General features: G+C 50.8%; 1 protein-coding gene across 1 annotated transcript; it reads left to right on the forward strand.

Moving 5' to 3' along the window:
• The first annotated feature begins 5,216 nt into the window (after positions 1-5,216).
• LOC308678310 (asialoglycoprotein receptor 1-like) lies at positions 5,217-23,234 on the forward strand. Its single transcript, XM_081345419.1, has 9 exons — positions 5,217-5,344; positions 16,949-17,043; positions 17,720-17,836; positions 18,814-18,909; positions 19,204-19,275; positions 20,341-20,427; positions 21,124-21,275; positions 22,300-22,406; positions 22,818-23,234. The coding sequence occupies exons 2-9, from the start codon at positions 16,950-16,952 to the stop codon at positions 22,966-22,968; spliced, it is 876 nt and encodes a 291-aa protein (XP_081201545.1). The 5' UTR covers positions 5,217-5,344; position 16,949; the 3' UTR covers positions 22,969-23,234.
• The last annotated feature ends 2,758 nt before the right edge of the window (positions 23,235-25,992 follow it).

Below are 25,992 nucleotides of genomic sequence, written 5' to 3' on the forward strand. Positions count from 1 at the left end.
ACCTTGGAAAAAGTTCAGAGAAGAGCAACTAAGATGATCAAAGGCCTGGAGACCAAAACATATGAAGAACGGCCGTGGGAGTTGGATTTGGCCATGTTAGATGCTTTGTGCCAGCCATGGCAGTTCCCCAAAAAGGTCATCAGATGGGAGCAAAGAGGCTTCTTTGCTCCCACTGGTGGGTCAGGGGTTCCCGGTCCCTGCAGCCCCAGAGAGTTTTATGGTAAGGGAGGGGCTGAGACCCCCCCATAAATACCTCTGCTCAAGGGGCTGCTCTCTGCTTGTTCTGTTCTCTCTTCTGCTTGCTTGCTCGCCTATCCGTGAGCTCAACCCAGGCATGGATGAGGAAACCAAGGCAGAGGCCTTGAGGCTGATGCTTTACACTGATGCCATTTCGGAGGCCCTTCCAGAAGTCAAAAGAGGGCGCTGTATCAACCCCCTCCCCCCCGGGGAATTATCGGCTTTGTGATCCAACAACTGGAAGCTGCCCATTGGAACAAAACAGAGGGCCAGTATAGCTAGGATTCCTTATCCCGGGGGTCTGCCTCCTTGGCCACTTTAAGACTTGTGGAATTCCAACTCCCAGAATTCCCAGCCAGCAAGGGTTTATCAGAATTCAGCATGGACAGCATAAGAACAAATATCACTTTTTTTTGATTGGTTAACGTTCTTAGTAGACGGTGGGAATGCAGTAAGAGGTAATATATCTTGACTTCGGCAATGAAATGGTACAGGGCAGGGGTCTTCAAACTTGGCCACTTTAAGACTTGTGGACTTCAACTCCTCAGCCAGCTGGCTGAGGAATTCTGGGAGTTGAAGTCTTAAAATGGCCAAGTTTGAAGACCCCTGGAATAGGGTATAGGGTTTCCTTGCAGAGCAGGGAGTTGGACTAGAAGACCTCCAAGGTCCCTTCCGTTATTATTATAAAGCAGGAGTCCTCAAACCTGGCCACTGGTGGACTTCAAGACTGGTGGACTTCAACTCCCAGAATTCCCCAGCCAGCCGTGTCTGGTTTTTTTTCACCTATCCCTTAAAGCGGAGAGATTGGAGAGGAAGGGAGTATAGGAGAGTAAGCAGGGCCACAGAGAGTATGATGGCTGGGGAATTCTGGGAGTTGACAAGCTGTAAAGTGGGCCAAGGTGGGAGACCCCCCCCCCGGGGCTTATCAGCCACTTACCTTCCAAGGACAGCCCCAAGTGATCTTTCCGATCCCCTGGGACGTTGGAAGACCCCTGCTGCTCTCTGAAGTGGGGTTGGGTCATCTTTGACACAGCTGGGATCAATTCTGTCAGGAGTAGAAAGAGCCCCCGTTAGATGTACACAAATCAGTTTACAGTACAAGTCAGTCCTCAGCTTACAACGCTTGGTGTTATAACGGCACTGAAAAAAAAGTGAGTGATGGCTGACCGTTGGAGAACCCCTGTGGTCACGTGATCAAAATTCAGACACTGTGAACGCAGGTAGTCCTTGGCTCCAAGTTACCATCGCTAAGCAAGTTAAACGGGTTTTGCCCCCGTTTGCAAGCTTTCTTGCCACCGTTATTAAATTAATCACTGCAGCTGTTAAGGGACTAATACGGTCGTTAAGTGAATCCAGCTTGTCAGAAGGTCGCAAAAGGGGATCGCCTGATCCTGGGAGGCTGCAACTGTCATAAATATGAGTCAGTGGTGGTCAAGCATCGTGAGTTTTGATCACGTGACCGCGGGGGAATGCTGCGATGGCCGTAAGCGAAATGCAGGAGAACCTAGACCAGGGGTGGGGAACCTTGGCTCTTTTATGACTTGTGGACTTCAACTCCCAGAATTCTGGGAGTTGAAGTCCGAGTCCTAAAGGGGGCCATAGTTCCCCCATTCTGGCTCAGGAATTCTGGGAGTTGAAGTCCACGAGTCCTAAAGGGGGGGGGCATAGTTCCCCCATGCTGGCTGAGGAATTCTGGGAGTTGAAGTCCACAAGTCATCAAGGAGGCCATAGTTCCCCCATGCTGGCTCAGGAATTCTGGGAGTTGAAGTCCACGAGTCCTAAGGGGGGGGCATAGTTCCCCCATGCTGGCTCAGCAATTCTGGGAATTGAAGTCCATGAGTCATAAAAGAGCCAAGGTTCCCCTCCCCCCTTTTTGACCTTTTCAGACTTCTTGGTTAACATCTCCTTCCCCCATACCCCAAGTCCATGCACCGATATCCATAAACTCCTTAGCTTATGGCCCAAGCTGAGCCCAAAATTGACTATGCTTGTCAGAAGGTGGCAAAAGGGGGTCACGGGGTTTCCCCCCAGGACACTGCAACCGTCATAAATGTGAGCCAGTCGCCAAGTGTCTGAATTTTAATTCAGGCGACCATTGGGGATGCTACAGCCGTCGTTAAGGGTGGAAAACTGTCCCTGTTTTTCAGCGCCTTTGTAACTTGTTTTGTTCCAGCTTTTCGTGAATCGGAACGAAAACCTTTGGCCGCAGTCAACTGAGGCCGTGTGACATTTTCCCCACATCCACAAACGTCCCTATGCACTCAGCCACCCCGAGAGTTAAAATGCTGCCTTGGCATTATTTAGTATATGCTTCCTTCGCCCTGGCAGAGTTCCTCCCCAGCTGTCAAAGCTGACTTTAAAGATTTTTTGCAGGATTCAACTCGAGTGAGTGAAGAAGGAGGAGATGATGATGGACGAAGGACGGCTCAAATTGCCCAGAACTGTATGGAAAGGCTTGAGCTGAATTTGGCAAAGGATGCTAACTAACAAAAACATAAAAAGTCTTTTTCTACGTGTTGAAAATAAAAAGGGGAGGAATCAAACAGCTGCTCCGTGAAAGCAGCAAAATACTTTGAGGTGGCAAAGAAAAGGCAGATTGATTCAAATCCACTTTGATCTCTAATCTAATCAAAGTGCTCTTGTTCCATTGGGCAGAGGAGGGAAAAGGGGGAATTGGATTGGGGCTGATGGAGAGGGGAATGCTAAATTACTTGCAGAGCTATTTACAATCCAGAGGATATCGTAGCCCTTTATGAAGATAATAGAATAAAAGAGCCGGAAGGGACCTGGGGGGTCATCGAGTCCGACCCCCTGCTTAGGCAGGAAATCCTACACCATTTCAGACAAATGCTTGTCCAGTCTCTTATTGAAAATCTCCAGTGATGGAGCATCCACTGTTTCTGGAGGCAAGCCGTTCCACTAATTAAATTGTTGTAACTGTCAGGAAATTCCTAACTTCCAGGTTGCTTCTCTCCTTGATTAGTTTCCATCCGTTGCTTCTTGTCCTGTCCGCAGGCGCTTTGGAGAATAGCTTGACCCCCTCATCTTTGGGGCAGCCCTCAAAAATATTGGAAGACTGTCCCCCCTCGTCCTTCTCTTCATTAAAGTAGCCATACCCAATTCCAGCAACCTTATATGTTTTAGCCTCCGGTCCCCTGATCCTCTTTGTTGCTCTTCTCTGCACTCTTTCTAGAGTCTCGACATCTTTTTTACATCGTGGTGACCCAAACTGGACGCCTTACCCAGGCATAATGAATTGGTAATAAAGTGGTAATCACTTCCAACCCTTTGCTAAAGAGAGATCAAGATTTATCTCTACGCACTGAAAAACTCTGGGGAATAAGTAAAAGTGCTAAACTACTGGAAGATGGGAAGGATTCTGGTCTTCAGAACAAGGAAAATGAAATCTGATACCTGGCAAATTCCGAGTCAAAACTAAAGCTATTGATTTCTGGGGGGGGGGAAACACCCAATGCATTTATTATTGAAATCTGCAAGGTTTCATCAAGATTAAAGTTCATTTTTTTTTTGTTTTTTTAAAAGCACCAACTTTAGGAAACTACACCTCGATGCTACAAAAGCAGTCAGGAGAATGTGTGGTGATACTACAATTAGTGAATGAGTTATTATGGGCTTGCCTGTTGGTGTAAAACAGGGGTTTTAAAGTTGCTAAGTTCGAAGACCCCTGGTGTAAAATCGTAAATCTCACATGACTGGGGTGTGGGTGTGCTGCAAATGACTACAAGCTGGTTACCAAGTGCCCAAAATACAATTAAACAAATTAAGGGGTGCGGGGGGGGGGAGGAGAGGAAGCCAGCCATTGGAACTTTAAATCCAGGTCGTAAGTACCTACAGCTAACTCCCGATTTACAACACTTCATTTAGTGACTGAAGATACAATGGCGCTGAAAACAAGCCAACGACAACCGTTTTTCACACTTAACGACCGTTGCAGCGTGGTGAATTCAGACGCTTGGCAACCGACTCGTATTTACGACGCTCGCAGCGTCCCAGAGAGGACACACCCGATCTGCCCCTTTTGCCACCTCCTGACAGGCAAAGTCTGATTTACTTAACAACCTGCGTTACTAACTGAACATCTTGCAGGGACCCGCTTAACCAGGGCGGCAAGGAAAGCTGTAAAACAGAGCAAAACCCAACGCATTTCTCACGCAGCAACAAAAACGTTGGCCTCCATTTCGGCCTCTTTTTGCGACTTTGAACGGTTCACTTCAGGCGGAGGTTTCCTGCCTGGGCAGGGTGTTAGACTAGATGACCTCCAAGTTCCCTTCCAACTACTACTACTACTACTACTACTACTACTACTTCTCCTCCTCCTCCTTCTTATTATAAAACTTTTATTCATAAAACATGAACCTCAGTCAACTGAACACTCAAATTGACTGGCACTAACGGTTGACATGGGTTGCTGCCAGCATCCTAGGTATCAACCAGGTATCTAAGACATTCCAAGTAGCATTATTATTATTATTATTATTATTATATAAAACTTTTATTCATAAAACATGAAACTCAGTCAACTGAACACTCAAACTGGCTGGCACTAATGGTTGACACGGGTCGCTGCCAGCATCCTAGGTACCAACCAGGTACCTCCTTAAAATGTAAGATCTTCCGAGTAGCCCAGTTTTTTGTAGCTTTGCTGGAGTTATGGCAGGAAGCTGCAGTTTCTTGATGCATTTTGCAAAGGTTTTGGACATCGTTCCCAGTGCCCCGATTATTATTATTAAATTAATTAATAATTTAATAAGGGGAACGTGGCTTCGTAGGAACCGGTGCTGAGTCAGAAATAGAGTTGCAGAGAAAGTGATTGACGCGGATCTCCAGGAATCAAAGGAGAAGTGAAACTCCAGAAAATTCTCTTCCCCAACCGCAGGTCGGGAAACGCCTTTCGCCTCACGGGACCCTCCTTGAAGCCCTGAGTGCTCATAAGGAGAGAAACCCCCTCACCTTCGCTCGCCATCTCCTCCTCGGCCGGTTCTCCAGGAAACTGACCGCCGTTTCCTCGCTGAGCGTCCAAGACAAAGAGGGGCCCCAGGGCCAGAGCAACCTCGGGACCAGCCGTCTCCTCTGTGGACATAAGAAGGTGAGCCTTAGCTAAGCCCTTCTCGGTTTCCTTCGGGACTCTCAGCTCGGACCCCTTTGGCAAGAATGGGGAGAGCTATTCCCCCCCCACCGCCTACCCCCAAGCTTCCCCATTTGAATGTCAACCTAGCCAGCTTGGAAGGAACCCAACGGCAGCTAAAGCAGGCTTTGCGGAGAGAGCACCACGAAGTGAAGATGGTGGTTTATCAGAATGACACAGTTGGGAGGGACCCCGGAGGTCTTCTAGTCCAACACACCCCCCCCTGCTCAAGCAGGAGACCCTATACCCTTTCGGACAAAAGGCTTGTTCTCTTCTTGAAAAGCTCCAGTGATGGAGCAGCCGTAACTTCTGGAGGGAAGCCATTCCACCGATTAATTAACAGAAGAGCGGAATAACAGAATCAGAAGGGGCCCTGGAGGTCTTCTAGTCCAACCCTCTCCCTGCTTGTCTGTACCACTTCAGACAAATGGCTGTCTATTCCCTTCAGTGCTGGGGCAGCCACACCTTCTGGTGGCAAGCAGTTCCATCGGCTAATGTTAGGAAGTTTCTCCTTAGTTCCAGGTTGCTTCCCTCCTTGATGAGTTTCCATCCGTTGGTTCTTGTCCTGACTTCCGGGGCTTTGGGGAATAGGGGGACCCTCCCTCTGCTTCTTTGGGGCAGCCCCTTAGAAATTGGGATGCTGCTGTCATGTCACCCCTAGTCCTTCTTTTCTCTAGACTAGCCGTACCCAAATCCTGCAAGCGTTCCTCGTTTAACCATCCTGAGGTTGGGTTTGATCTTCCAGTCTGGAAACTGGAAAACCCAGCCCGTTCTGGCTTCTTTAGAGAAGGAATGTTTTGTACAATGGGGAGTTATTTTTTTTGGGGGGGGGAACGGAATGGGGGGGAAAACCAGCAAACTTTGGCTGTTTACCAGTTAAGAAAAGGGCTGCAGGACCACACATGGCCACCAGAGGGCAGCAGCAGAGCAGATTGTGTAAAACAGGGGTCTTCAAACTTGGCCCTTTGATGACTTGTGGACTTCAACTCCCAGAATTCCTCAGCCAGGCTCTGCCTGGCTGAGGAATTCTGGGAGTTGAAGTCCACAAGTCATCAGAGGGCCAAGTTTGAAGATTCCTGTTACAGATAGATAACCTTTATTGTCATTTTTTACTGTGGGCACAACGGCATCCATTTAAAACTGAAATTTAGCGGCTTGCTCTCCAAGTGTACACATACATAACACGCATGTAAGCGTGCTCTATACACAACCTCTGTATAGCGGGCTGGACTAGAAGACCTCCAAGGTCCCTTCCAGCTGTATCCTGTTCTCACTTCAAACGCAGAAGCCGTAAATCACCTCTGCTGTTGCTGATCCCCTCGGTATTTACCTGTCAAGCTCCGTTGCCCGGGGATCTCTCCGTCCTCAGAGCCTTCGGGGTCCAGTCCCTCCACTGCCCCACTGCAGCGCCGGGCCTCGCAACAGCCGCAGATGGCGCTCGGTCCTTCCACAGGGACCCACCTACCGAGGGTGAGGGCGGGGGGGGAGGAGGGGGAAACAGCTGGCTGTAGAAGGAGACCCAGCCTCTATTCCAGGTCTTCCCAACCTTTTCTACACCCCCCCGGGATCCCTCGGACCCTTCTGGTACATTCTCGTCCCCCCTTACAAAAGTTCAAAAGGACAGCAACGAATTATGCACGCATGCTATAATTTCTTGCACCCCCTGGAATATCGTCTCGCACCCCCTGGGGTTGGGAACCCCTGCTCTATTCCCTTGTGGGGGCTCAACCGCTGGGGACCCCGGAGAAGGGAAGGCTGCAGACCTCACAGGGCGGGTGGCCAAGATTCCTAGGGGGTCTCCCAGCCACCCGCAATCCCACTGCTCTTTGCGGGTGCCGCGCTACGACTCCCACACTGCACTTAACAAAACTGCAGGACAGAGCAGGGCTAATAGGGGCAGTCCTCGAATCCACTTAGTGACGGCTCAAAGGGGCAACGGCATAGAAATAAGGGACCTTCAGACCGTTTTTCACCCTTAACGGCCGCTGCAGCAATCCCCACGATCGCGTGATCCAACATCCAAAGCTTGGCAACTGACTCAGATTACACGACGGTCTGACCAGTGGTGGGGCAGCCAGGCTCCCTTCACCCTCCCGTGTTCCTAACTTCACAACTTTAGAGTAACTCGTTTAGCCGCGGTGGCAAAAAGCACGTAAAATGGGGTGAAATTCACTTTAAGGGCCGTCTCGCTTAGCGACGGAAAGGTGGTCATAAGTTGAGGACGGTGTGTGCTGGGCCGGGGGGGGTGCACTCACGAATGGCTGGTGGCATCGAACGAACAGGCTTTGTTCAAGGCATCCGGAGGGTGCTCTGCTGGGGTAACTTTCAGGCGGCAGGTGATATAGATCTGGGGAAAAAAGGATTTTTTTTTTTAAATCCACATTTTCCTCCCTCACCATAAACCTTTGTCATTTGAAGTTGGGTGGACTTCAACTCCCAGAATTCCCTGGCCAGCTAAGCATCATCGTTCGGGCCAAATCCAAAACGACGAATAAACCGAAGGGCTCAATTTTATAACGGGTTTTGTGTGCCAGGCTCAGCAATGATGTCATGATATGTCTGACGCCAATCCTGGATTCCTGGGTCTGTAAAGACACTGTGTGCGAAACTGGGTTTTTTTGGGGGGGGAGGGTTGCCGTTTCGGCTACTGGGCCAGAAACGGCTGAACCAGGATGAGGAAAAAGTGTGTGAATGCAGCCGTTCAGATTTATTCAGGTTTCACTCTTCACACGATACTATAATTTAGTGTGTCTGGGTTTGGCTTCACATAGTATTACTCAGGCTGGGCAATTTTACTCCCAGAATTCCCCAGCCAACTAGTTTTTTTCCACTTTGCAGAAGATATATTATGTCTACTGTATTCCCACCATCTATTAAGTTACAACCCACCCACCCCAAACCAAACGTGCATAGTCTAGTACAGGGGTAGGCAACCTTGGCTCTTTTATGACTCGTGGACTTCAACTCCCAGAATTCCTGAGCCAGCATGGTGTCCACGAGTCATACAAGAGCCAAGGTGGCTTACCCCTGGTCTAGCCACATTTGTTCATTGTCCTGAATGTAAGTAAATCCTTGCTAGCTGGGGAAGCCTGGGAATTGAAGGCCACTCGTCTTAAAGGTGCCGAGTTTGAGAAACGCTGGCTTAGCCTGTGAATTGTGGCTTAATAAGCCCTACCAAGTGAGCTGTTACGGTGGGCTTCGGGTCATCAGGGAAGAGAGAAATGGAGGGGAGGGGGGTTGAAGCTTTTTAAAAAGCTGTTGGGGAGCCCCCAACCCCCCAAGTGTTGCAATTCCTGGTGTGCGTGCGTGTGAATGAACAGAATCCATCCAGGCACATGAGCCCTTTGCCCGCCACACCCCAACCCATCCTCCACAGCAGGACAGACCAGCTTCTGGGCCTCTCCAGCGAATCGGAAGGCGTCCACCGTGAACCTCAGGGTCTCCTGGTGCAGCCGTGGGGTGAGGAAGGCGGACGAGACCCCTTCTCCCCGCCCGTCAAGCAGGCATCTGCGGGAGAGGGGGGGTATCAGCTACTAGCCAGACCCCCCAGTTCCTCCCACCCATCGCTCTCCCAGAGTACAGACGGTCCTCGACTTAACAGCAGTTCATTTAATGACCATTACTAAAAGTTACAACGGCTCTGGAAAAAGGGATTTAGGGCTGGTTTTCCACACTTGGGACCGTCGCAGCATCCTCCTGCTCCCACGATTAAAATTCATCTGCTTGGCCACCGACTCATACTTATGACGGTCGCAGCGTTCCAGAGGGGGTCACGTGATTCCCCTTTTGCAGACTCGCTTAACAGCCGTGTTTTTCACGTTAACATCCGCAGTGATTCGCTTAATAACAGTGGCAGGGAAGGCCGTAAATTGGGGTACTTAACTCACTTTGCAACCGTCTCGCTTAGTGACAGAAATTTTGGGCTCATTTGTGGTCCTAAGTCCAGGACTCCCCCTTGCTGCTTGCCAGGATGAGCCAGCCGCCATTTCTTCTGAATTAAGGCGCAACTCCCATAATTCCCAGCTAGAATGGAACTCTGGGAATTGTGGTCCCTCCCAACCCAGAGGGAGAGCAGGCGGCTTCAAGCCTTGCAAGGTGATGGCCAACCTCTTCTAGTCCAAGCTCCAGGGCCCCGAGGCCTTCGGCCCTCCAGGAAAAAGGGTTGCCTGACCTTTTCTTGAGAAGATGGAGAGATAGATATAGGGACATAGATATAAAGAAATGCAGACATATAAATGATAGAGTGATATAGGGATAGATAGATAGATAGATAGATAGATAGATAGATAGATAGATAGATAGATAGATAGATAGATAGATAGATAGATAGATAGATAGATATGGATGGAGAAAGGGATAGACAGACAGACATAGAGTTAGATACGGATGGATGGATGGATGGATGGATGGATGGATGGATGGATGGAGAAAGGGATAGATAGATAGATAGATAGATAGATAGATAGATAGATAGATAGATAGATAGATAGATAGATAGATAGACAGACAGACAGATGGATGGAGAAAGGGATGGATAGATAGATAGATAGATAGATAGGGATGGAGAAAGGGATAGATGGAGAGAGATACAGATGGATGGATGGATGGAGAAAGGGATAGATAGATAGATAGATAGATAGATAGATAGATAGATAGATAGATAGATAGATAGATAGACAGACATAGATGGATGGATGGATGAAGGGATAAATAGAGATAGATAGACAGATAGACATAGATGGATGGATGGATGGAAAAGGATAGATAGATATGGATGCATGAAGGAATAGATAGTGGAGTGTTACAGATGGATGGATGGATGGATGGAGAAAGGGATAGATCGATACATAAATAGAGAGATAGATAGATAGATAACAGATAGATACAGATGAATGAATGGATGGCGAAAGAAATAGATAAATAGAGATGGATGGATGGACAGATGGAGAAAGGGGGAGGGAGAGAGACATCATAGAAGCCTAGGGCTGGAAGGGACCTTGGAGGTCATCTAGTCCAACCCCCTGTCCGAGGCAGGAGATCTCATACTATTCCCCCACAAATGGCTGTCCAGTCTCTTCTCAAAAGCCTCCAGTGATGGAGCACCCACAATCTCTGCGGGGGAGGGCTGGGGGTGGCTTTCCCGTGCTTCATCATTGCCATGGCGCAGCTCTTACCCGCTGGCCCCGATGAGGTCATACTGGGGCCCGGAGGTGGGCCCAGGGCTCAGGCCGGCTCTGCAGCTCTCCACCCAGAGCCTCAGGGGCGGGTGGTCCTCCGCCTGGACATCGGCCTGGAGGCGCAAGGGCTCTCCTAGCAGGAAGCGGTCAGAAGCTCTTTCGGCCGTCCAATCATCTGAGCCAAGGAAGACATCAAGCTACGGTTGATTGGGCCACCACCGGTTACGATGGCTACCAGGATGCCAACAGCTCATGGGGATCAGTTGGCATGAAAGTGTACCCCAGTGGAGAGCAGCCCCAGGAGATGTCACAAGAGGTCCACCCTAGATGGTCAACCAACCTCAGCTTGGCCGGTTGGCCAACGCAGAAGCGTCAAACAAGGCGATCAACTCTCCTCGGAGCTTCTCCACCTTGGCGACATTTCAGAGCTCTGGACTTCAACTCCCAGAATCCCTCAGCCGAACCCCTCCAGACTTTGGTCCTCTCCAGGCTGCCTTACCGTTCATCAGCCTCAAGGAGAACCCCAACTTTGCTTCCCTCGACTCCGTGGACTCAAATGGGTACCAGGTGGGCTGGAGGCCTTTGCTGGTCACATTGTCCTTCCTGCAAGAAGGAAGAGAAACGAGGAACAAGGGGGGAGGGGGAGGTCCAGTTTCTCTCTTTCCCTCCCTCCCCCCCCCAGCTTTCTTGATTCGTGCTGGCTTCCCATGTCACGGCAACCTGGTGCTTCATATGACCCAGGGGTCTTCAAAGGTGGCCCTGGCTGAGCGTTCCTGGCTGAGGAATTCTGGGAGCTGAAGTCCACAGGCAGGTGCCTTCAAACCTGGCCCTTTGATGACTTGTGGACTTCAACTCCCAGCATTCCTCAGCCAGGCACGTGGGTGGCCACTCTCCTTCCTTCCTTCCTTCCTTCCTTCCTTCCTTCCTTCCTTCCTTCCTTCCTTCCTTCCTTCCTTCCCATCTCCTTCCTTCCTTCCCATCTCCTTCCTTCTTCCCATCTCCTTCCTTCCTTCCTTCCTTCCTTCCATCCTTCCTTCCTTCCCATCTCCTTCCTTCCTTCCCATCTCTTTCCTTCTTCCCATTTCCTTCCTTCCTTCCTTCTTCCCATCTCCTTCCTTCCTTCCTTCCTTCCTTCCTTCCTTCCTTCCTTCCTTCCTTCCTTCCTTCCTCCTCCCTCCCTCCCTCTTCTCATTCCCATCTCCTCCCTCCCTCCCTCCCTTTTTCTTTCCTCTTCTCCCTCCCCCCTTCACCATCCCTTTGAGCCAACCTCTCTAGAGCAGCCACCGCCTTCCTCAAGGCAGCAAGGAGCAAGGCCCCAGTGGGCAGAGTCCTCTCCCTCACCTGCCATTCCCCCCCCCCCCCCGCCTTGCCTAGCCACAGCTGACCCTCACCTGGGATAACGGCACTCCAGGCCGATGGTGGCCCCGCGGCTTCGGGCAATGACCGGGTGGCTGGCCAGCGAAGGCTTGTAGAACAGCTGCGTCCGGTAGGCCAGGAAGTCAGGGGTCATCTGAAAAGAGGGGAGCCAGGTCGGTTTTGCGGGGGGGGGGGAGAAACGCAGGCTGCACCCACCGACCCACAAGGCGCAGGTGCCAAGTGTCGGGAAAACGGGGCGACAAGGAAACTGTCCGGACAGTCGGGTCAGGACCGCGTTTCTCCCGGTTTCGAATATTTTATTAGTTTATCAAAATAATAAAAGGAAAGTAAGGGGAAAGTCAGGGACTAAAAGGGGGAAAAAAGAAAATGAAAAGCTTTGACTCCAGTTGGGGCAGTAGAATGAGGTCATGACATAAAACCTCAGCTTTTTACTTTTATATTTATATAAAATATATAAATATCATACTGTGCCCTAGCCATTTCTAGTCTAGAACACTAGATCTTCCTCATCAGCAAAACCCCAAACCAAAGTTTCATTACTTTCTTCCCCCCACCTCAACGAGAAAAGTCCAGAAGGGGTTTCCAGGTAGAAAGAAAACTGGCTTCTTTTCTTTAATCCGGGGCTCTTCAAACTTGGCCCTTTGATGACGTGTGGACTTCAACTCCCAGAATTCCTCAGCCAGCGTGTCTGGCTGAGGAATTCTGGGAGCTTAAGTCCACACGTCATCAAAGGGTCATAGTTCCCTCACCCTGGCTGAGGAATTCTGGGAGATAAAGTCCACAAGTCACAAAAAGATCATAGTTCCCTCACGCTGGCTGAGGAATTTTGGGAACTTAAGTCCACACGTCATCAAAGTGTCATAGTTCCCTCACCCTGGCTGAGGAATTCTGGGAGTTGAAGTCCACACGTCATCAAAGTGTCATAGTTCCCTCACGCTGGCTGAGGAATCCTGGGAATTGAAGTCCACAAGTCATCAAAGGGCCAAGTTGGAAGACCCCTGCTTTAATCCAACTTTCACAACTTGAAGATTCCTGGACTTCAACTCCCAGAATTCCCCAGCCAGCTTTGCATCTTCAAGTGGTCACGGTTGGGAAAGCCTGGTGTCGGGAGGTCCTTCAGAGTTGGTGGCAGATCTCCAGCCCCCCCAGCCCCCCTTTTCTTCCTCCAGAGCCCCCCTCCCCTCGACAGGCATACCTGCACCACGCTGCCACACTCATGGAGTCCCACCTCGAAGACCACCTCTCCTGCCGCAGCCTCCAGACTGGAAGGAGGGCAGGCGGCAGGCCCCAAAGCCAGCTCCTTGGGCTCCACCAGCTTCCCCAACCCAAAGAGGTCCCGGTGGACGGTCACCACCATCCGGTGCGGCTCGCATTGCACCTGGACCGAGGGGTGGGCATAGGTGGGCAGCCGGGCCGGGCACCCCCGCAGGAAGAGAGCCAGCAAGGGGAGAAAGAGCCAGGCAGCCATGGCTGGTCCCAAAGACTCAGCCCAGCCGGGGAAACGTTGGCAGGTGAGGCTGTTTGGGGCCAGCTGCTCACCTGTGGCTCCCTGGCCCAAGCAATTAAGCCTGGCCCCGCCCAGCCAGGAAGGTGTGGCAGGCTGGAAATCAACAGGGCAAGCCACAGGATGGATCAGAGGATCAGGAAAGAGAGGGAGAAAAGGCCAAGCTAGACTGCGCTCATCACTGGGGGTGGAACGCTGCTTTAACCAAAGCGTGGTTGGCTGAACCAACCTCACGCCCCTGGTTTGCCCATTATACTGAAGCAGGAAGTAGTTCCATGGTAGAGAGTGGGTTTCAGTCTCAGCCAGGCAGTCTTTTTCCTTCCTTCCAGGGGTCTTCAAAGGTGGCCCTGGCTGAGCGTCCCTGGCTGAGGAATTCTGGGAGCTGAAGTCCACAGGCAGGTGCCTTCAAACCTGGCCCTTTGATGACTTGTGGACTTCAACTCCCAGCATTCCTCAGCCAGGCACGTGGGTGGCCTTGGTCTCAACCAAGCACTCTCCTTCCTTCCTTCCTTCCTTCCTTCCTTCCTTCCTTCCTTCCTTCCTTCCCATCTCCTTCCTTCCTTCTTCCCATCTCCTTCCTTCCTTCCTTCTTCCCATCTCCTTCCTTCCTTCCTTCCTATTTCCATCTCCTTCCTTCCTTCCTTCCTTCCTTCCTTCCTTCCTTCCTTCCTTCCGTCCTATGCCCATCTCCTTCCTTCCTCCTCCCTCCCTTCCTCCCTCCTGCCTGTTTCCTCCCTCCCTCCTTTTTCTTATTTCCATCTCCTTCCTTCCTTCCTTCCTTCCTTCCTTCCTTCCTTCCTTCCTTCCTTCCTTCCTTTCCTTTCCTTCCTTCCTTCCTTCCTTCCTTCCTTCCTTCCTTCCTTCCTTCCTTCCTTCCTTCCTTCCTTCCTTCCTTCCTTCCTTCCTTCCTTCCTTCCTTCCTTCCTTCCTTCCTTCCTTCCTTCTGTTATGTATCCAGATGAAGAGAACTCATACACACTTACATAGCAGTCACCACCAGGGGGCGTTGAACTGTAACTGTTTTGGCGGGAACCCAGTTTCGGCGGGAAACAGAGGTTCAAACCGATTGGCCGGCTGCTCACCTGGCCAGGTATAAAAGGAGGGCAGGTAACCCCTATTCCCCAGTACAGTCACTTCCACCTAATAAAGATCTGCCATGCTGTAGTCATCGTCTTGGTGTCATTCCTGCTCTCCAGAACCCACTACACAACACCCACCTTCCTTCCTTCCTTCCTTCCTTCCTTCCTTCCTTCCTTCCTTCCTTCCTTCCTTCCTTCCTTCCTTCCTTCCATTCCATTCCATTCCATTCCATTCCATTCCATTCCATTCCGCCTTCCTTAATGCCCACTTCTGCAGTGGTTTCTCAGCCTCGGCAACTTGAAGACGGGTGGATTTCAGCTCCCATAATTCTTCTCCTGGCTGGGGAATTCTGGGAAGTGAAGTCCACCCACCTTCAAGCTTGAGAAGCGCTGACCCATTTCCGACTTGCATAGCGTCGATCAAGCAAACGGTGCGCTCAGCTGCTCTGGGGAGAGACAATATTGACGGAGCAAAGGTTGCCCGGGATGGGGTGAAGGACCGCAAGGGCCCCACTGCTGGCTCCTACAGCCTGGTCCAGCCTCTTCCGGCCGGCCCTGCTTTCCTGGTAGCCAGGAATGTGGGTGGGTGGGGGAGGAATTGGGCGATGGACTTTCGCTGTGGCCAAACTTTGCCCAGGGCAGCCTCCTAACCGAGGTCGGGTGAGCAGAGAGTCCCATGAAGGAAGAGAAGGGGGTGGAAGGCTCCGCCGGACAGCATGGCGACTTCGGTGGTCAAGTGAGTAGCCGAGGACGTGGTCAGGGGCTTCCTCCACCGAGTCAGAGAGAGAGAGAGAGAGAGAGAGAGAGAGAGAGAGAGTTGCCTCGGGGTGAATAACAGAATGACAGAGGTGGAAGGGACCTCGGAGGTCTTCTAGTCCAACCCCCGGCTCTTCCTTAAAACCCTGCAGTGTTGGAGCATTCAGAACGTCCAGTGGCAAGCGGTTCCACTGGTTAACTGTCCCCGCTGTCGGGGAATTCCTCCTTGGTTCCAGTTTGCTTCACTCCTTGATGAGTTTCCATCCGTTGCTTCTCCTCCAGTGCTTTGGAGAATAACGTGACCACCCCCCCCTCTTCTTTGGGACAACCCCCTCCCCCAAATATTGGAATATCGCTTTCATGTCCCCCTTAATCCTTCTTTTCGTTAAACTGGACATAGGCCCTTCCTGCAGCCCTTCTTCATATGTTTTGGCCCCCAGGGCTTGGATCCTCTTTAGTGGCTCTTCTCTGAACTTTTTCCAAACTCTCAACCTCGTTTACGTCGTGGCGACCAAAACTGGATGCCGTATTGCAGGGCCTTGTAAAGCGGTATTAACACTACCTGTATGATATAATATATATAATATATATTACAGTATATATTATCTGCACAGGGGAGGGATAGGGGAGGGGTAGGCACCAGGGTGGGGAAGGCCGAGCTGAACTCACCAAAGCTCTCCTTACAGACCCCAATTGACACCAGCTGGGGCGGGGGTCCACACCCCACCTCCCTCTTAAATTAGTATCCTGAATTGCGATGTTGGAGAAAGAGGAAAAAAACCCCTTTTATTTAGTTTCTTGATTGACAGTACTTCCGTACCGTTCTACAGGCAGTCCTCGACTTATGATTGCACCCGAGCGAGATGGGTTGTTAAATGAGTTCTGCCCCGTCGGACGATCTGTCTTGCCGTGGTTTTGAAATGAAACACCCGCCGTCATTAAGTCACACAGTCCTTAAGCGAGTCTGGCTTCCCCACTGACTCGGCTGGTCGGACGGTCGCAAAAGAGGAGATCACGGGACACACGCACACACACACCGGGACACCGTCACAAACAGGAGTCAGTTGCCGAATTTTGATGAGGTGGCCACGGGGGAGGGGGGCGCTGCAATGGTTGTGTGTAAAACAGCCACGAGTCCCTTTTTCCAGTGAGGTTGTAACTACGAGCGGTCACTAAATGAACAGTTGTAAAGTAAGGACTATCCTTCTAGTAAAATGACCCCTGGCAATTTACAGCTAAAGAAGAGACATTGTGTGTGTGTGTGTGTGTGTGTGTGTGAAGTCGGGTTGCTTCTTTTGAGAGGTGAAGCTGTCTCTACATACCAACATCCTCAACCTTGGCAACCTTAAGACGGGTGGACTTCAACTCCCAGAATTCTCCAGCCAGCATACTCATTGTGGCCCTGCTTACACTCTTATAATCCCTTCCTCTCCAATCTCTCCGCTTTAAGGGATAGGTGAAAAAAAACAGGCATGGCTGGCTGTGGAATTCTGGGAGCTGAAGTTCACCCGTCTTAAAGTGGCCAAGGTTGAGGATCCTGGTCTGCAGAGGCTTGCCTCTTGGTCCCTATCTCCGAGATCCCCCATGTGCCCTGTGATAGCCCCTTCCCCATTGCCTCCCCCTCCCCTCCAGTATCTCCCACCCACCCACCTCTGCCCCTTTTTTTCCCCAGCATGGAGGCTCCGGAGCCCCCCACTACGCCCGAGACATACGAGGAATTCCAGTCTGCAAAAGGGGAGGAGAAATACAAAAAACACTTTGAAAAAGGTATCTGGAAGCAGATTCGAATCGTGCACGGGCCCTGAGTGTGTGTATGTGGGGGGGGGGAACGTGGGCAGGTAGGGTGGAAACCTGGAAATCTTGAGCAGGTCCCTTCCAGCTTAGTTCTAATTCTAAAATTCTAAAATTCTAAAATTCTAAAATTCTAAAATTCTAAAATTCTAAAATTCTAAAATTCTAAAATTCTAAAATTCTAAAATTCTAAAATTCTAAAATTCTAAAATTCTAAAATTCTAAAATTCTAAAATTCTAAAATTCTAAAATTCTAAAATTCTAAAATTCTAAAATTCTAAAATTCTAAAATTCTAAAATTCTAAAATTCTAAAATTCCAAAATTCCAAAATTCCAAAATTCTAAAATTCTAAAATTCTAAAATTCTAAAATTCTAAAATTCTAATAATTCTAATTCTGATTTTAATGCTAATAATTCTAATTCTAATTCTAATAATTTTAATTTTAATGCTAATAATTCTAATTCAGTCTCCTCCCTTGGGGGAGCCATGTCACGGTCCTGAGGTCAAGTAAGGGCTGCAAGTCCAGAAAGTGCCACCTCTGGTGGGTGTCTCAGAGCTTCTTGCACTTGTTTCTCCAGAGGAAAGCCCCCTACCCTTCTGATCCTTGAAGGGTGGGTGGGGGTCTTCAGGACATCCTTCTCTTTGCACAGACTTCCCGTTGTCGAACTCTATTTCCCGGCGTGTCTGTCCCACCAACCGTCTCCTTCTGGTGTTGATGGTGTTCTGTGCTGTTCTGATCCTCTCAGTCAGTATCCTGGGCGTTCAAGGTGAGTGTGTCACACAGGCGAGCGGAGACGTGGGGTGCAAGCCCACAGGGAGGAGGAAGCGTGGGGGCAGACCTGGAGTTGGAGAACAAGCGTACAAGATGGGAAGTGAAAGAAGAAGAGAAACGTGGATTGGTCCATGAGAAAACCAAAGCCACTGTGGTGTCAACATCCAGCTCCAGAATCCAACTCCGGATTTATTCCGTCTCCGAAAATCTTACTGTTTATTGAATACACTGCATGAGTATGTCGAAGCAAAACTGAGGTTCCCACACCAGTTCATAGACTTCAACAATAATTTTCCCAGCCAACTCCACGCCCCCCCCCCCCCGACGTCTTACTTCGTCCACATCAACAAGTTCACTTTGTTATGGGAACCGTCTGCTTCAAATCCACACCTGTTCTTGTGTCCTTGAAAAGGTTTCAGACTCTCATGGAGAGGCACGTAGCTGCCAAAGTGTCATCCTTGACATGTGATCTAAGTGATGGAAATGCAGGAAGACACTGTGTTTCTTTGTTTTTTAAACCTGGGTTTCGGGTGTCGTAGGAACTGGCTAAAGCTAGAGGGCTGTTGCACACCATCTAGTCCAACCTCAGCTACAGCTAGTCCCTGATTTACAGCCCTAATCGAGCCCACAATTTCAGTCGTAACTGGAAATGGGAAGTGAAGGAAGAAGAGAAAGCTGGGTGGGTCCATGTGCGAAGCCCAAACTTGCTGAGACCTCCCATATGATGGCAATCAATCCAGACAACTGCTGTGGGTTTGGGTTTTTTTCCTTTGTTTTTAACCTGGGTTTTGAGCGTTGTAGGAATGGGACAAAACTAGAGAGAATAAGAGAATAACGGAGCTTTTGCATGTGTGGAAAAGAGCCCACCCTGTGCCAAAGGAGGAGAGGGTCAGCTTCTACAGCCTGGGGATAAGGTTATGGGTTGCCCCCTCCCTCGGCTCTCCTCCCTCCCTCCCTCTCTCTCTGTTCCAGGCCTTTGGTTCACCAAAACGCTCCAAGAGACCCAGAAGGGCGTGCAAAATATTAGCCAGATGATCCAGCAGGGGGTCACCACGCTCAAGGGCAAAAGTAAGGAGCCAGAGGGGGCGGGAAGCAGCGTGCAAGCCCCCCACCCCCTCTTCCCCGAGCCAGCCCCATCCCTTGGGCTACACTTTCCCAGGTGTGATAGGCATCCGCTGGGGTGCCTATCTTATTGGAGAATGGGGAGCAACATTTGTCATAGGAAGAGGGCGGGAAGGCTGCTGGTGCGATTCCTGCCAAGGAAGGGGTCCGCCTCTTCCCACTGTCCTCGAATCAAGGACTCTTTGGGGCCAGTGGGAATTGGCCCCGCTCTCACGGGGCCTTCGTTTTTGTCCTCTTTAGGGCAAAACACCACGTCGAAACTGACTGCGCTGGAGAAAATTTTGCTACAGGAAAATGATAAATTTTCGAAAGGTCAGCGTTTTTCACCCCTGGAAAAAGCCTTTTTCCAGCTGGCTGCAGTTTGGGGGTGACTTGGGGTCTCCACAGAGGAATAAGGGATGCTCCTTGCTGTGTTTCTCCAGTCTCAAAATCCCTGGCAAGAGAAAGGGGACACAGTGGCTGCTGTAAATGTCAGGAGGTGTCTAGGAAAGAATTCAAGCAATTTTTATTACAAGGCAGCTGCTTTCATGAGCCAGCTCACCTGGCATCTGCAGGTGCCCAGCCAACCTGTTTCCCCCTCCCTTTCCTCCATCCCAAATTAACAACCCCCCCCCCCCAATCAGCTTAGCCTCCCCATGCATCCATGAAGGGAGCTGATGCAGTTGCAGCTTCTCATTAAAGCACCCGCTTTGGAATCAAATGGCTTAGGGTTTTTTTGGCACCATTGATTGACAAAATGTTTTTCAAACCTGGCAACTTGAAGATGGGTGGACTTCAACTCCCAGAATTGCCCCAGAATTTTCCCAGAATTCCACAGCCAGCATACACCGATGAAAGGTGCTGCTGCTGCTTATGAAAGCACCCACCTCCGAATGAAATACCTTGGTGGGTTTCTGGCACCATCAATTAGCACAGTGTTTTTCAAACTTGCCAACTGGAAGATGGGTGGACTTCAAGTCCCAGAATTCTCAAGAATTCTCCCAGAATTCCCCAGCTAGCCTGCACGGATGAAAGGAACTGCTAATGCTCATGAAAGCACCTGCCTCTGAATCAGATGTCTTAATGGGTTTTTTGGCACCATTGATTAATGCATTGTTTTTCAAACTTGGCAACCAGCCAGCTGTGCTTGCTGGGAATTCTGGGAGTTGAAGTCCAACCATCTTCCAGTTGCCAAGCTTAAAAAACACTGGACTAAACTCAACGTCTGGCACCATAAAGGTGCTTTTTTGTAGACGGAGACAGGGTGGCATCAGGGCAAGGAGAGAGGTCTTCCATGGACTCGATGGGATCCAGTTTTTCTCTTGGGATCCTGCCGTGTGTGTGTTTATGTGTCTGTGTGTATCTGTGCGAAGCTGCTTTCTGCTCTTCTTCTTCCAGTAATGAAACTGAGCGAGACCCAACTGGATACCATAGAGCAGAATTCCAGGGCTTTGCGCTGTGAAATTATTGAAATTAAGAGCAATGGTAAAAACTGGTTTATTTATTTAATTATATTTTATTCTTCTCTTCTCTTCCCTCCCTCCCCTCCCCTCCTCTCTTTTCTCTCCTCTCCTCTCCCCTCCCCTCCTCTCCTCTTCTCTTCTCTCCCTTCCCTCCCCTCCTCTCTCCTCTTCTTCTCTTCTCTTCATTCGTTTCTTTTTCTACTTACATCTATAGAATACAGAATAGTTGGAAGGGACCTTGGAGGTCTTCTAGTCCAACCCCCTGCTCAGGCAGGAAGCCCTATTCCATTTCAGACAAATGGTTGTCCAGTCTCTTCTTAAAAACTCCCAGTTTTGGAGGCCCCACAACTTCCAGTGGCAAGCCGTTCCACTGGTTAATTGTTCTCACTGTTAGGAAAATCCTCCTTAATTCCAGGTCGCTTCTCTCCTCGATGAGTTTCCATCCGTTGCTTCTTCTCTTGCCTTCAGGTGCTTTGGGGAATTGGGGGACCCCCCTCCTCTTCTTTGGGGCAGCCCCTCAAATACTGGAAGACCGCTATCATGTCCCCCCTAGTCCTTCTTTTCTCTAGACCAGATGTTCCCGAATCCTGCAGCCGTTCTTCTTGGTGTGTTTTAGCCTCCAGTCCCCTAATCATCTCTGTTGCTCTTCTCTGCACTTTTTCCGAAGTCTCAACGTCTTTTTTTTTTTTTGCTCTGGTTTTTTCCTCTCCGCTGACAGGGAGCAAAAGCGGCTGCTGTCCCAAAGGCTGGCTGACCTTTCGTTCCAGCTGCTACTGGACACCCCAGTCGACGGACACCTGGCAGGGGGCCAAAACAGCCTGCCAGCAGAAGAAATCCCACTTGGTGATCATCAATTCCGCAGAAGAGAAAGTAGGTGGGCTGGGCTGGGTCTCCAGCAGGGGGCAGGAGAGAGGGCAGGGTGACCGCCCTTGCTCCTCATGGGCTCCCCGCCATTCCCTGCCCGGACTTTGGAACACTCGGCCCTTACAATCAGTCCTCGGACTTATGACAGTTTGTTTAGTGACCGAAGTTAAGGGCTGTTTTTCACATTGATGAACGTCGCAGCATCCTGTCAATGCTGCTAACATCGGATGTTCTTGCTTGACAACTTAGGGAGAGTGTATCTCAAGACTGTTTGTAATAAGAGAAGATAAGAATTGGGTTGAAGAAGGGAGGGAAAGTTTGCATTTTAAACTAATTGGAGAATGTGATTTAGGACGTTCAATTAAAGGAGGGAATTGTGCTTTGATATGATGTGTTTAGGGCAGATCTTGGCTTCGACCATGTATCTGCCAAAGCTATGGTACGCCATTAAAAGATTCTTTAAGGTAAACAATGCCTTGAAGTTCTTTGAGGTACTGCATTTGTCAGAACCATGACACATCCTTAGAACAAAATAGAGCTGACCTTGGGGGTCTTCTAGTCCAGCCCCCTACTCAAGCAGGAGGACCTATACCTTCTCAGACAAGTGACTGAGACCTTGTGGTCATGTGGTCAAAACTCGGATGCTTGGCAACTGCCTTGTATTTATGATGGTCGCAGCGTCCGTGAAGTCACGCGATCGGTCCCCTTTTGCGACTAAGCCAAGTCCATGGGGATTCGCTTAACCACCATGTTACTCACTTAAGGACGCCAGGTATCCACTTAAGCGCTGTGGCAAGGAAGGTCTCGAACGGGGCAAAACTCACTTAAGCCATGTCTCGCTTAGCGATGGAAATTTGGGGCTTGATTGCCATCCTAAGGCGAGGACCTGTGCTGTACATCTCCGTGCGGGCTTCCCACCACGCTCCCTAACTCCGCATGGATGTTGCAGAAGTGTCAGTCCAGGATTTTGGCTACGAATGGTTTTGGGGAGATGCCAGCATGTGAATGAATGCGTCTTTTCTCCCGCCAGGCCTTTGTGAAGAACGGCAGGCACGGAAGCGACACCTGGATCGGCTTGACCGACGAGAGCGGGTCCTGGAAGTGGGTGGACGGCTCTGCGTACGAGGTTGACCCAAAGTGAGTCCCGCTTGACCGTTGGCCCTCTACCCCCCAAAGAGGGTTAAAGCGCCCCCACCCTCATTTTCTGGCAGCAGACTGCAGAGTCTATTTTCATGGGGGGGGATACCTCTGGAAAGTGGGAGGGGGTGTCAGCGATATCCTTTTTATTCCCTCCTTGAAGGGGGCTATCATCCTGCTGGACGGCCTCCGCCTGCCTTCACTGGAGGGGGGGCCCTCTGAGCATCCGCAGGCTGGCCAGCCTCTGGGCGCCTCTTGGGAAAATCCAGTTCAGGCAGAGGGAGAAGCAGGGAAAGTAGGAGCAGAAGGCCCTGGCTGGCTGGGGGTGATGGGAGTTGTAGTCCAACACATGGCAGGGTGGGGGGGATCAACTTGGGATCAACTTCCTTTTTCTTCCTTTTTCCTTTTCAGGGACTGGGCCCCCGGCCAGCCAGACCACTGGTACGGCCACGGCCTTGGGGGAGGAGAGGACTGCGCCCACATGATTGGGAACGGCCTGTGGAACGACAACCACTGCTCCCGCAGCTTCACCTGGGTCTGCGAGATGGAGCTGGGCATCTAAACACCACCACGGCCCCTCCCACCTCACTGGGCCGGCCTCTCTCTGCATGCATGTGTGCGTGCCTGTGTGTGCATGAGGCAGGTTGACCATCGGGGGGGCTGAGAGCCAACCCGTGTCCTTGGGAGGCTCGTGCGACTTCCCTGCAAAGCTGAAAGATGTCGGGCAAAGTCTCGCACCCGGGACCCAGAGCTGGCTTCAAAGCTGTTGGAACATTGGGAGGGTTGAAAGCAAAGCGCCCTGATCAGAGGTCTTTTTAAGACAATAAAGCTTCTTTTAAAGTAGCCGCCTCTCCGTCTTCCACTTAGGGGTCCACCTCTTTGCGACGGTTGGCTTCTCCACCAGCCGATGGGTCGAGGCTTAGAGGTTTCAACCCCTGGGGGGGGTTCTCTCTTTTAGTTTTCCTGCAGGACGGTTCCCCCCTCCCCAGGTTTTGGAAATCCTACCTGACCTAGGAGGATCTGGGGAAAAACCAGGAGGACGAGGCCTGATTTAAACTTGGATGGGAGACCACCAGGGGATCACATTCCTGTAGGTTCAGCCGCAGTCCCCTCCCACCCCCATAAGCCTTCCCCCTCCCCCTCGGAAAGGAGGCAAACCACATTCCATTTGTGGCTGCGAAAATGACCAGCTCTACTCAAGGGAGACTTGAACTCGCTGCTTCAGTCACTAGGGAGTCTCCAAGCCTGCCCCTTTAAGACTTTGCCTCATTTCCCCTCCCCTCCCCCGTTCCTTGTCCCCTTGAAGCTGGAATCATTGGATTAGGGGGTCTCCAAGTCTGGCCCCTTTAAGACTTGTGGACTTCAGCTCCCAGAATTCCTCAGCCGGCCGTGTCTGGGAGTTCAAGTCCACAAATCTTAAAGGGGCAGGTTTGGAGAGCCCTGCATTAGATGATTAAGCAGTCAAGACACACATCCTTATGTCCCAGGAACATCACAATTGGCACCACCTCATTTGCCCACCCACCCAATTTCTGCCCCCCCCAGTCTCCTCCCAGGGAGTCCCCTCCCTTGGAGCTAAGCCCCTCCGCTTTGAGAAAGGCTGCATCCAAATGAGGCTGGGGGTGCTGGACTGGAACCGCACGGCCGTCGGCTTCTGCTCCACTTGGCCTCAGGAGATCTGTGACCGACTGCGTCGCCTTCTCCCACTCTTGACCTAGTGCATTCTGGTCATCTACATAGGCCTCGACACAGCTGTGCAATCTTCCACCTTCTGGCCTCCCCAAATTGGGCAGGAAGGTCGCACCTGGGAGCTTCTTCTGTAAAGCTTCCGCTCTTGCCGCTTTCTCTTCTGTTACCTGTGGATGCCGTAGAAATTCAAGCCTGGCCTGAGCCATTTCTTCCTCATGTTTGGCCTGCACTTTGGCCATAGATTCCTTTCGCTTTTGCCTCCAGTTTGGCCATTTCTTCCTTCTGCGGCTGCTCTGCTTTCGCCACCTATACAGCGATTTGGCTGCTTCAGCTTTGATTTGTGCTTGGGCAGCTTGAGCGGCAAGTTTCCCTGCCCATGGAACTCGGGATGCGCGGCTGTGGCAATGTGGGGCGGGCTCCTCATGAACTTGCCAATAAATGAGGACACGTCTCTCTGAGCGTTCTCGGGATGAGGGCTAAGACCGAAGTCCCAAGCTCTCTTTTATTGAGATACCAGCAACGCATCAGCAACAAGCAATCAGCAACAAGCAATTATCTAAATGTTTACATTTCAGCTATCCATCAAGCAGTTATCTTAAGGTTACAAATGGTTACATTTCAGCTATGCATCAAGCAATTATCTTAAGGTTATAAATCAGCTACATTTCTGTATGGAATGTCTTTGTTCCTGTAACGATCTTGTATATGTTACTTTCTTGTACGTGTTCCAACGGGTGTCCGTCTGCACGTAGCAAGGTCATCTGATTTTTGGTAAACTGCAACTTATGAACAGAAACGAAACTTGTCTCTGCCCTGAGCCAGACCTGCGCCATTTTATGTGAGCCTAAGGTGGAAATATCACAGGTTTCCTACATGGCAAGAAGTCGCTTTAGAATGGCAGGAGGCGCCTGTGACACGCTGCCGTGTGCCTCGGGTCGTGGTAATTTCGGACTCGAGGACGAAGCTTTCTTGGAGGAGTGAGAGGAAGATACGTGTGACCGCTGGGATGACGCCTGGGAAGGATGGGAGACTTCAGACTCGGCCTTCTCGGGGTTTCTTTCCTGTGTAGCTCGACCTCAGGGAGGCAGTTACTACTGTTTAGGAACTTCTCACGTTCCTTGTGTCAAGCCCCAGGCTCGACATTCCACTGGGGGGGGGAGAAGCCGTGCTATGTGCAGCCCCGCTGCTCATATGGGAGCTGCAGCTGCCGCCACCTGCGAGTTCCGCCGAACAGCTGAGACGCCGGGAAGCCCCACCGCTCAGCCAGGATCTCCAGCGGACAACTGGGTCTCTAAAGGACACCTAGGCAGCTGGCAGGCTGCGAGAGGTCCCAGTAGCCACCGGAGCTGCAGAGACGCCATAGAAGCAGAGGTGATAGGCTGGAGCTGTGTTACCTGGGGGAGACTGGAGCTGGATTATCCTCCCTCTTAAAGTGGACAATAAGGGACCCTAAAAGAACTCACCGGGCGGTGAAACTGATGGCAGGCTGGGATGGTGCGTGGACAGCAGGGGACAGCCAAAAGGCTGTATCTAGGGAAGGGGGAGGGATTTATACCCACCCACCAGGATGCTGGCTTGTTGGGAAGGGAAGGGTGGAGCTGGGTGGAGCTGCAGGGGCAGAATATTTAGAGCACTGGGAGCAAAACCACTCCCAGTGCTAACTTTCTTTGCTTCTTTAGGTAAAGGTAAAGGTTCCCCCGCACACGCGTGCTAGTTGTTTCCAACTCTAGGGGCCAGTGCTCATCTCCGTTTCAAAGCCGAAGAGCCAGCGCTTGTCCGAGGACGTCTCCGTGGTCATGTGGCCGGCATGACTAGACACCAAAGGCGCACGGAACGCTGTTACCTTCCCACCGTAGTGGTCCCTATTTTTCTACTTGCATTTTTACGTGCTTTCGAA

This window comes from Vipera berus, assembly GCF_964194415.1.
Source record: "Vipera berus genome assembly, chromosome: Z".
NCBI classification, from domain to species: domain Eukaryota; kingdom Metazoa; phylum Chordata; class Lepidosauria; order Squamata; family Viperidae; genus Vipera; species Vipera berus.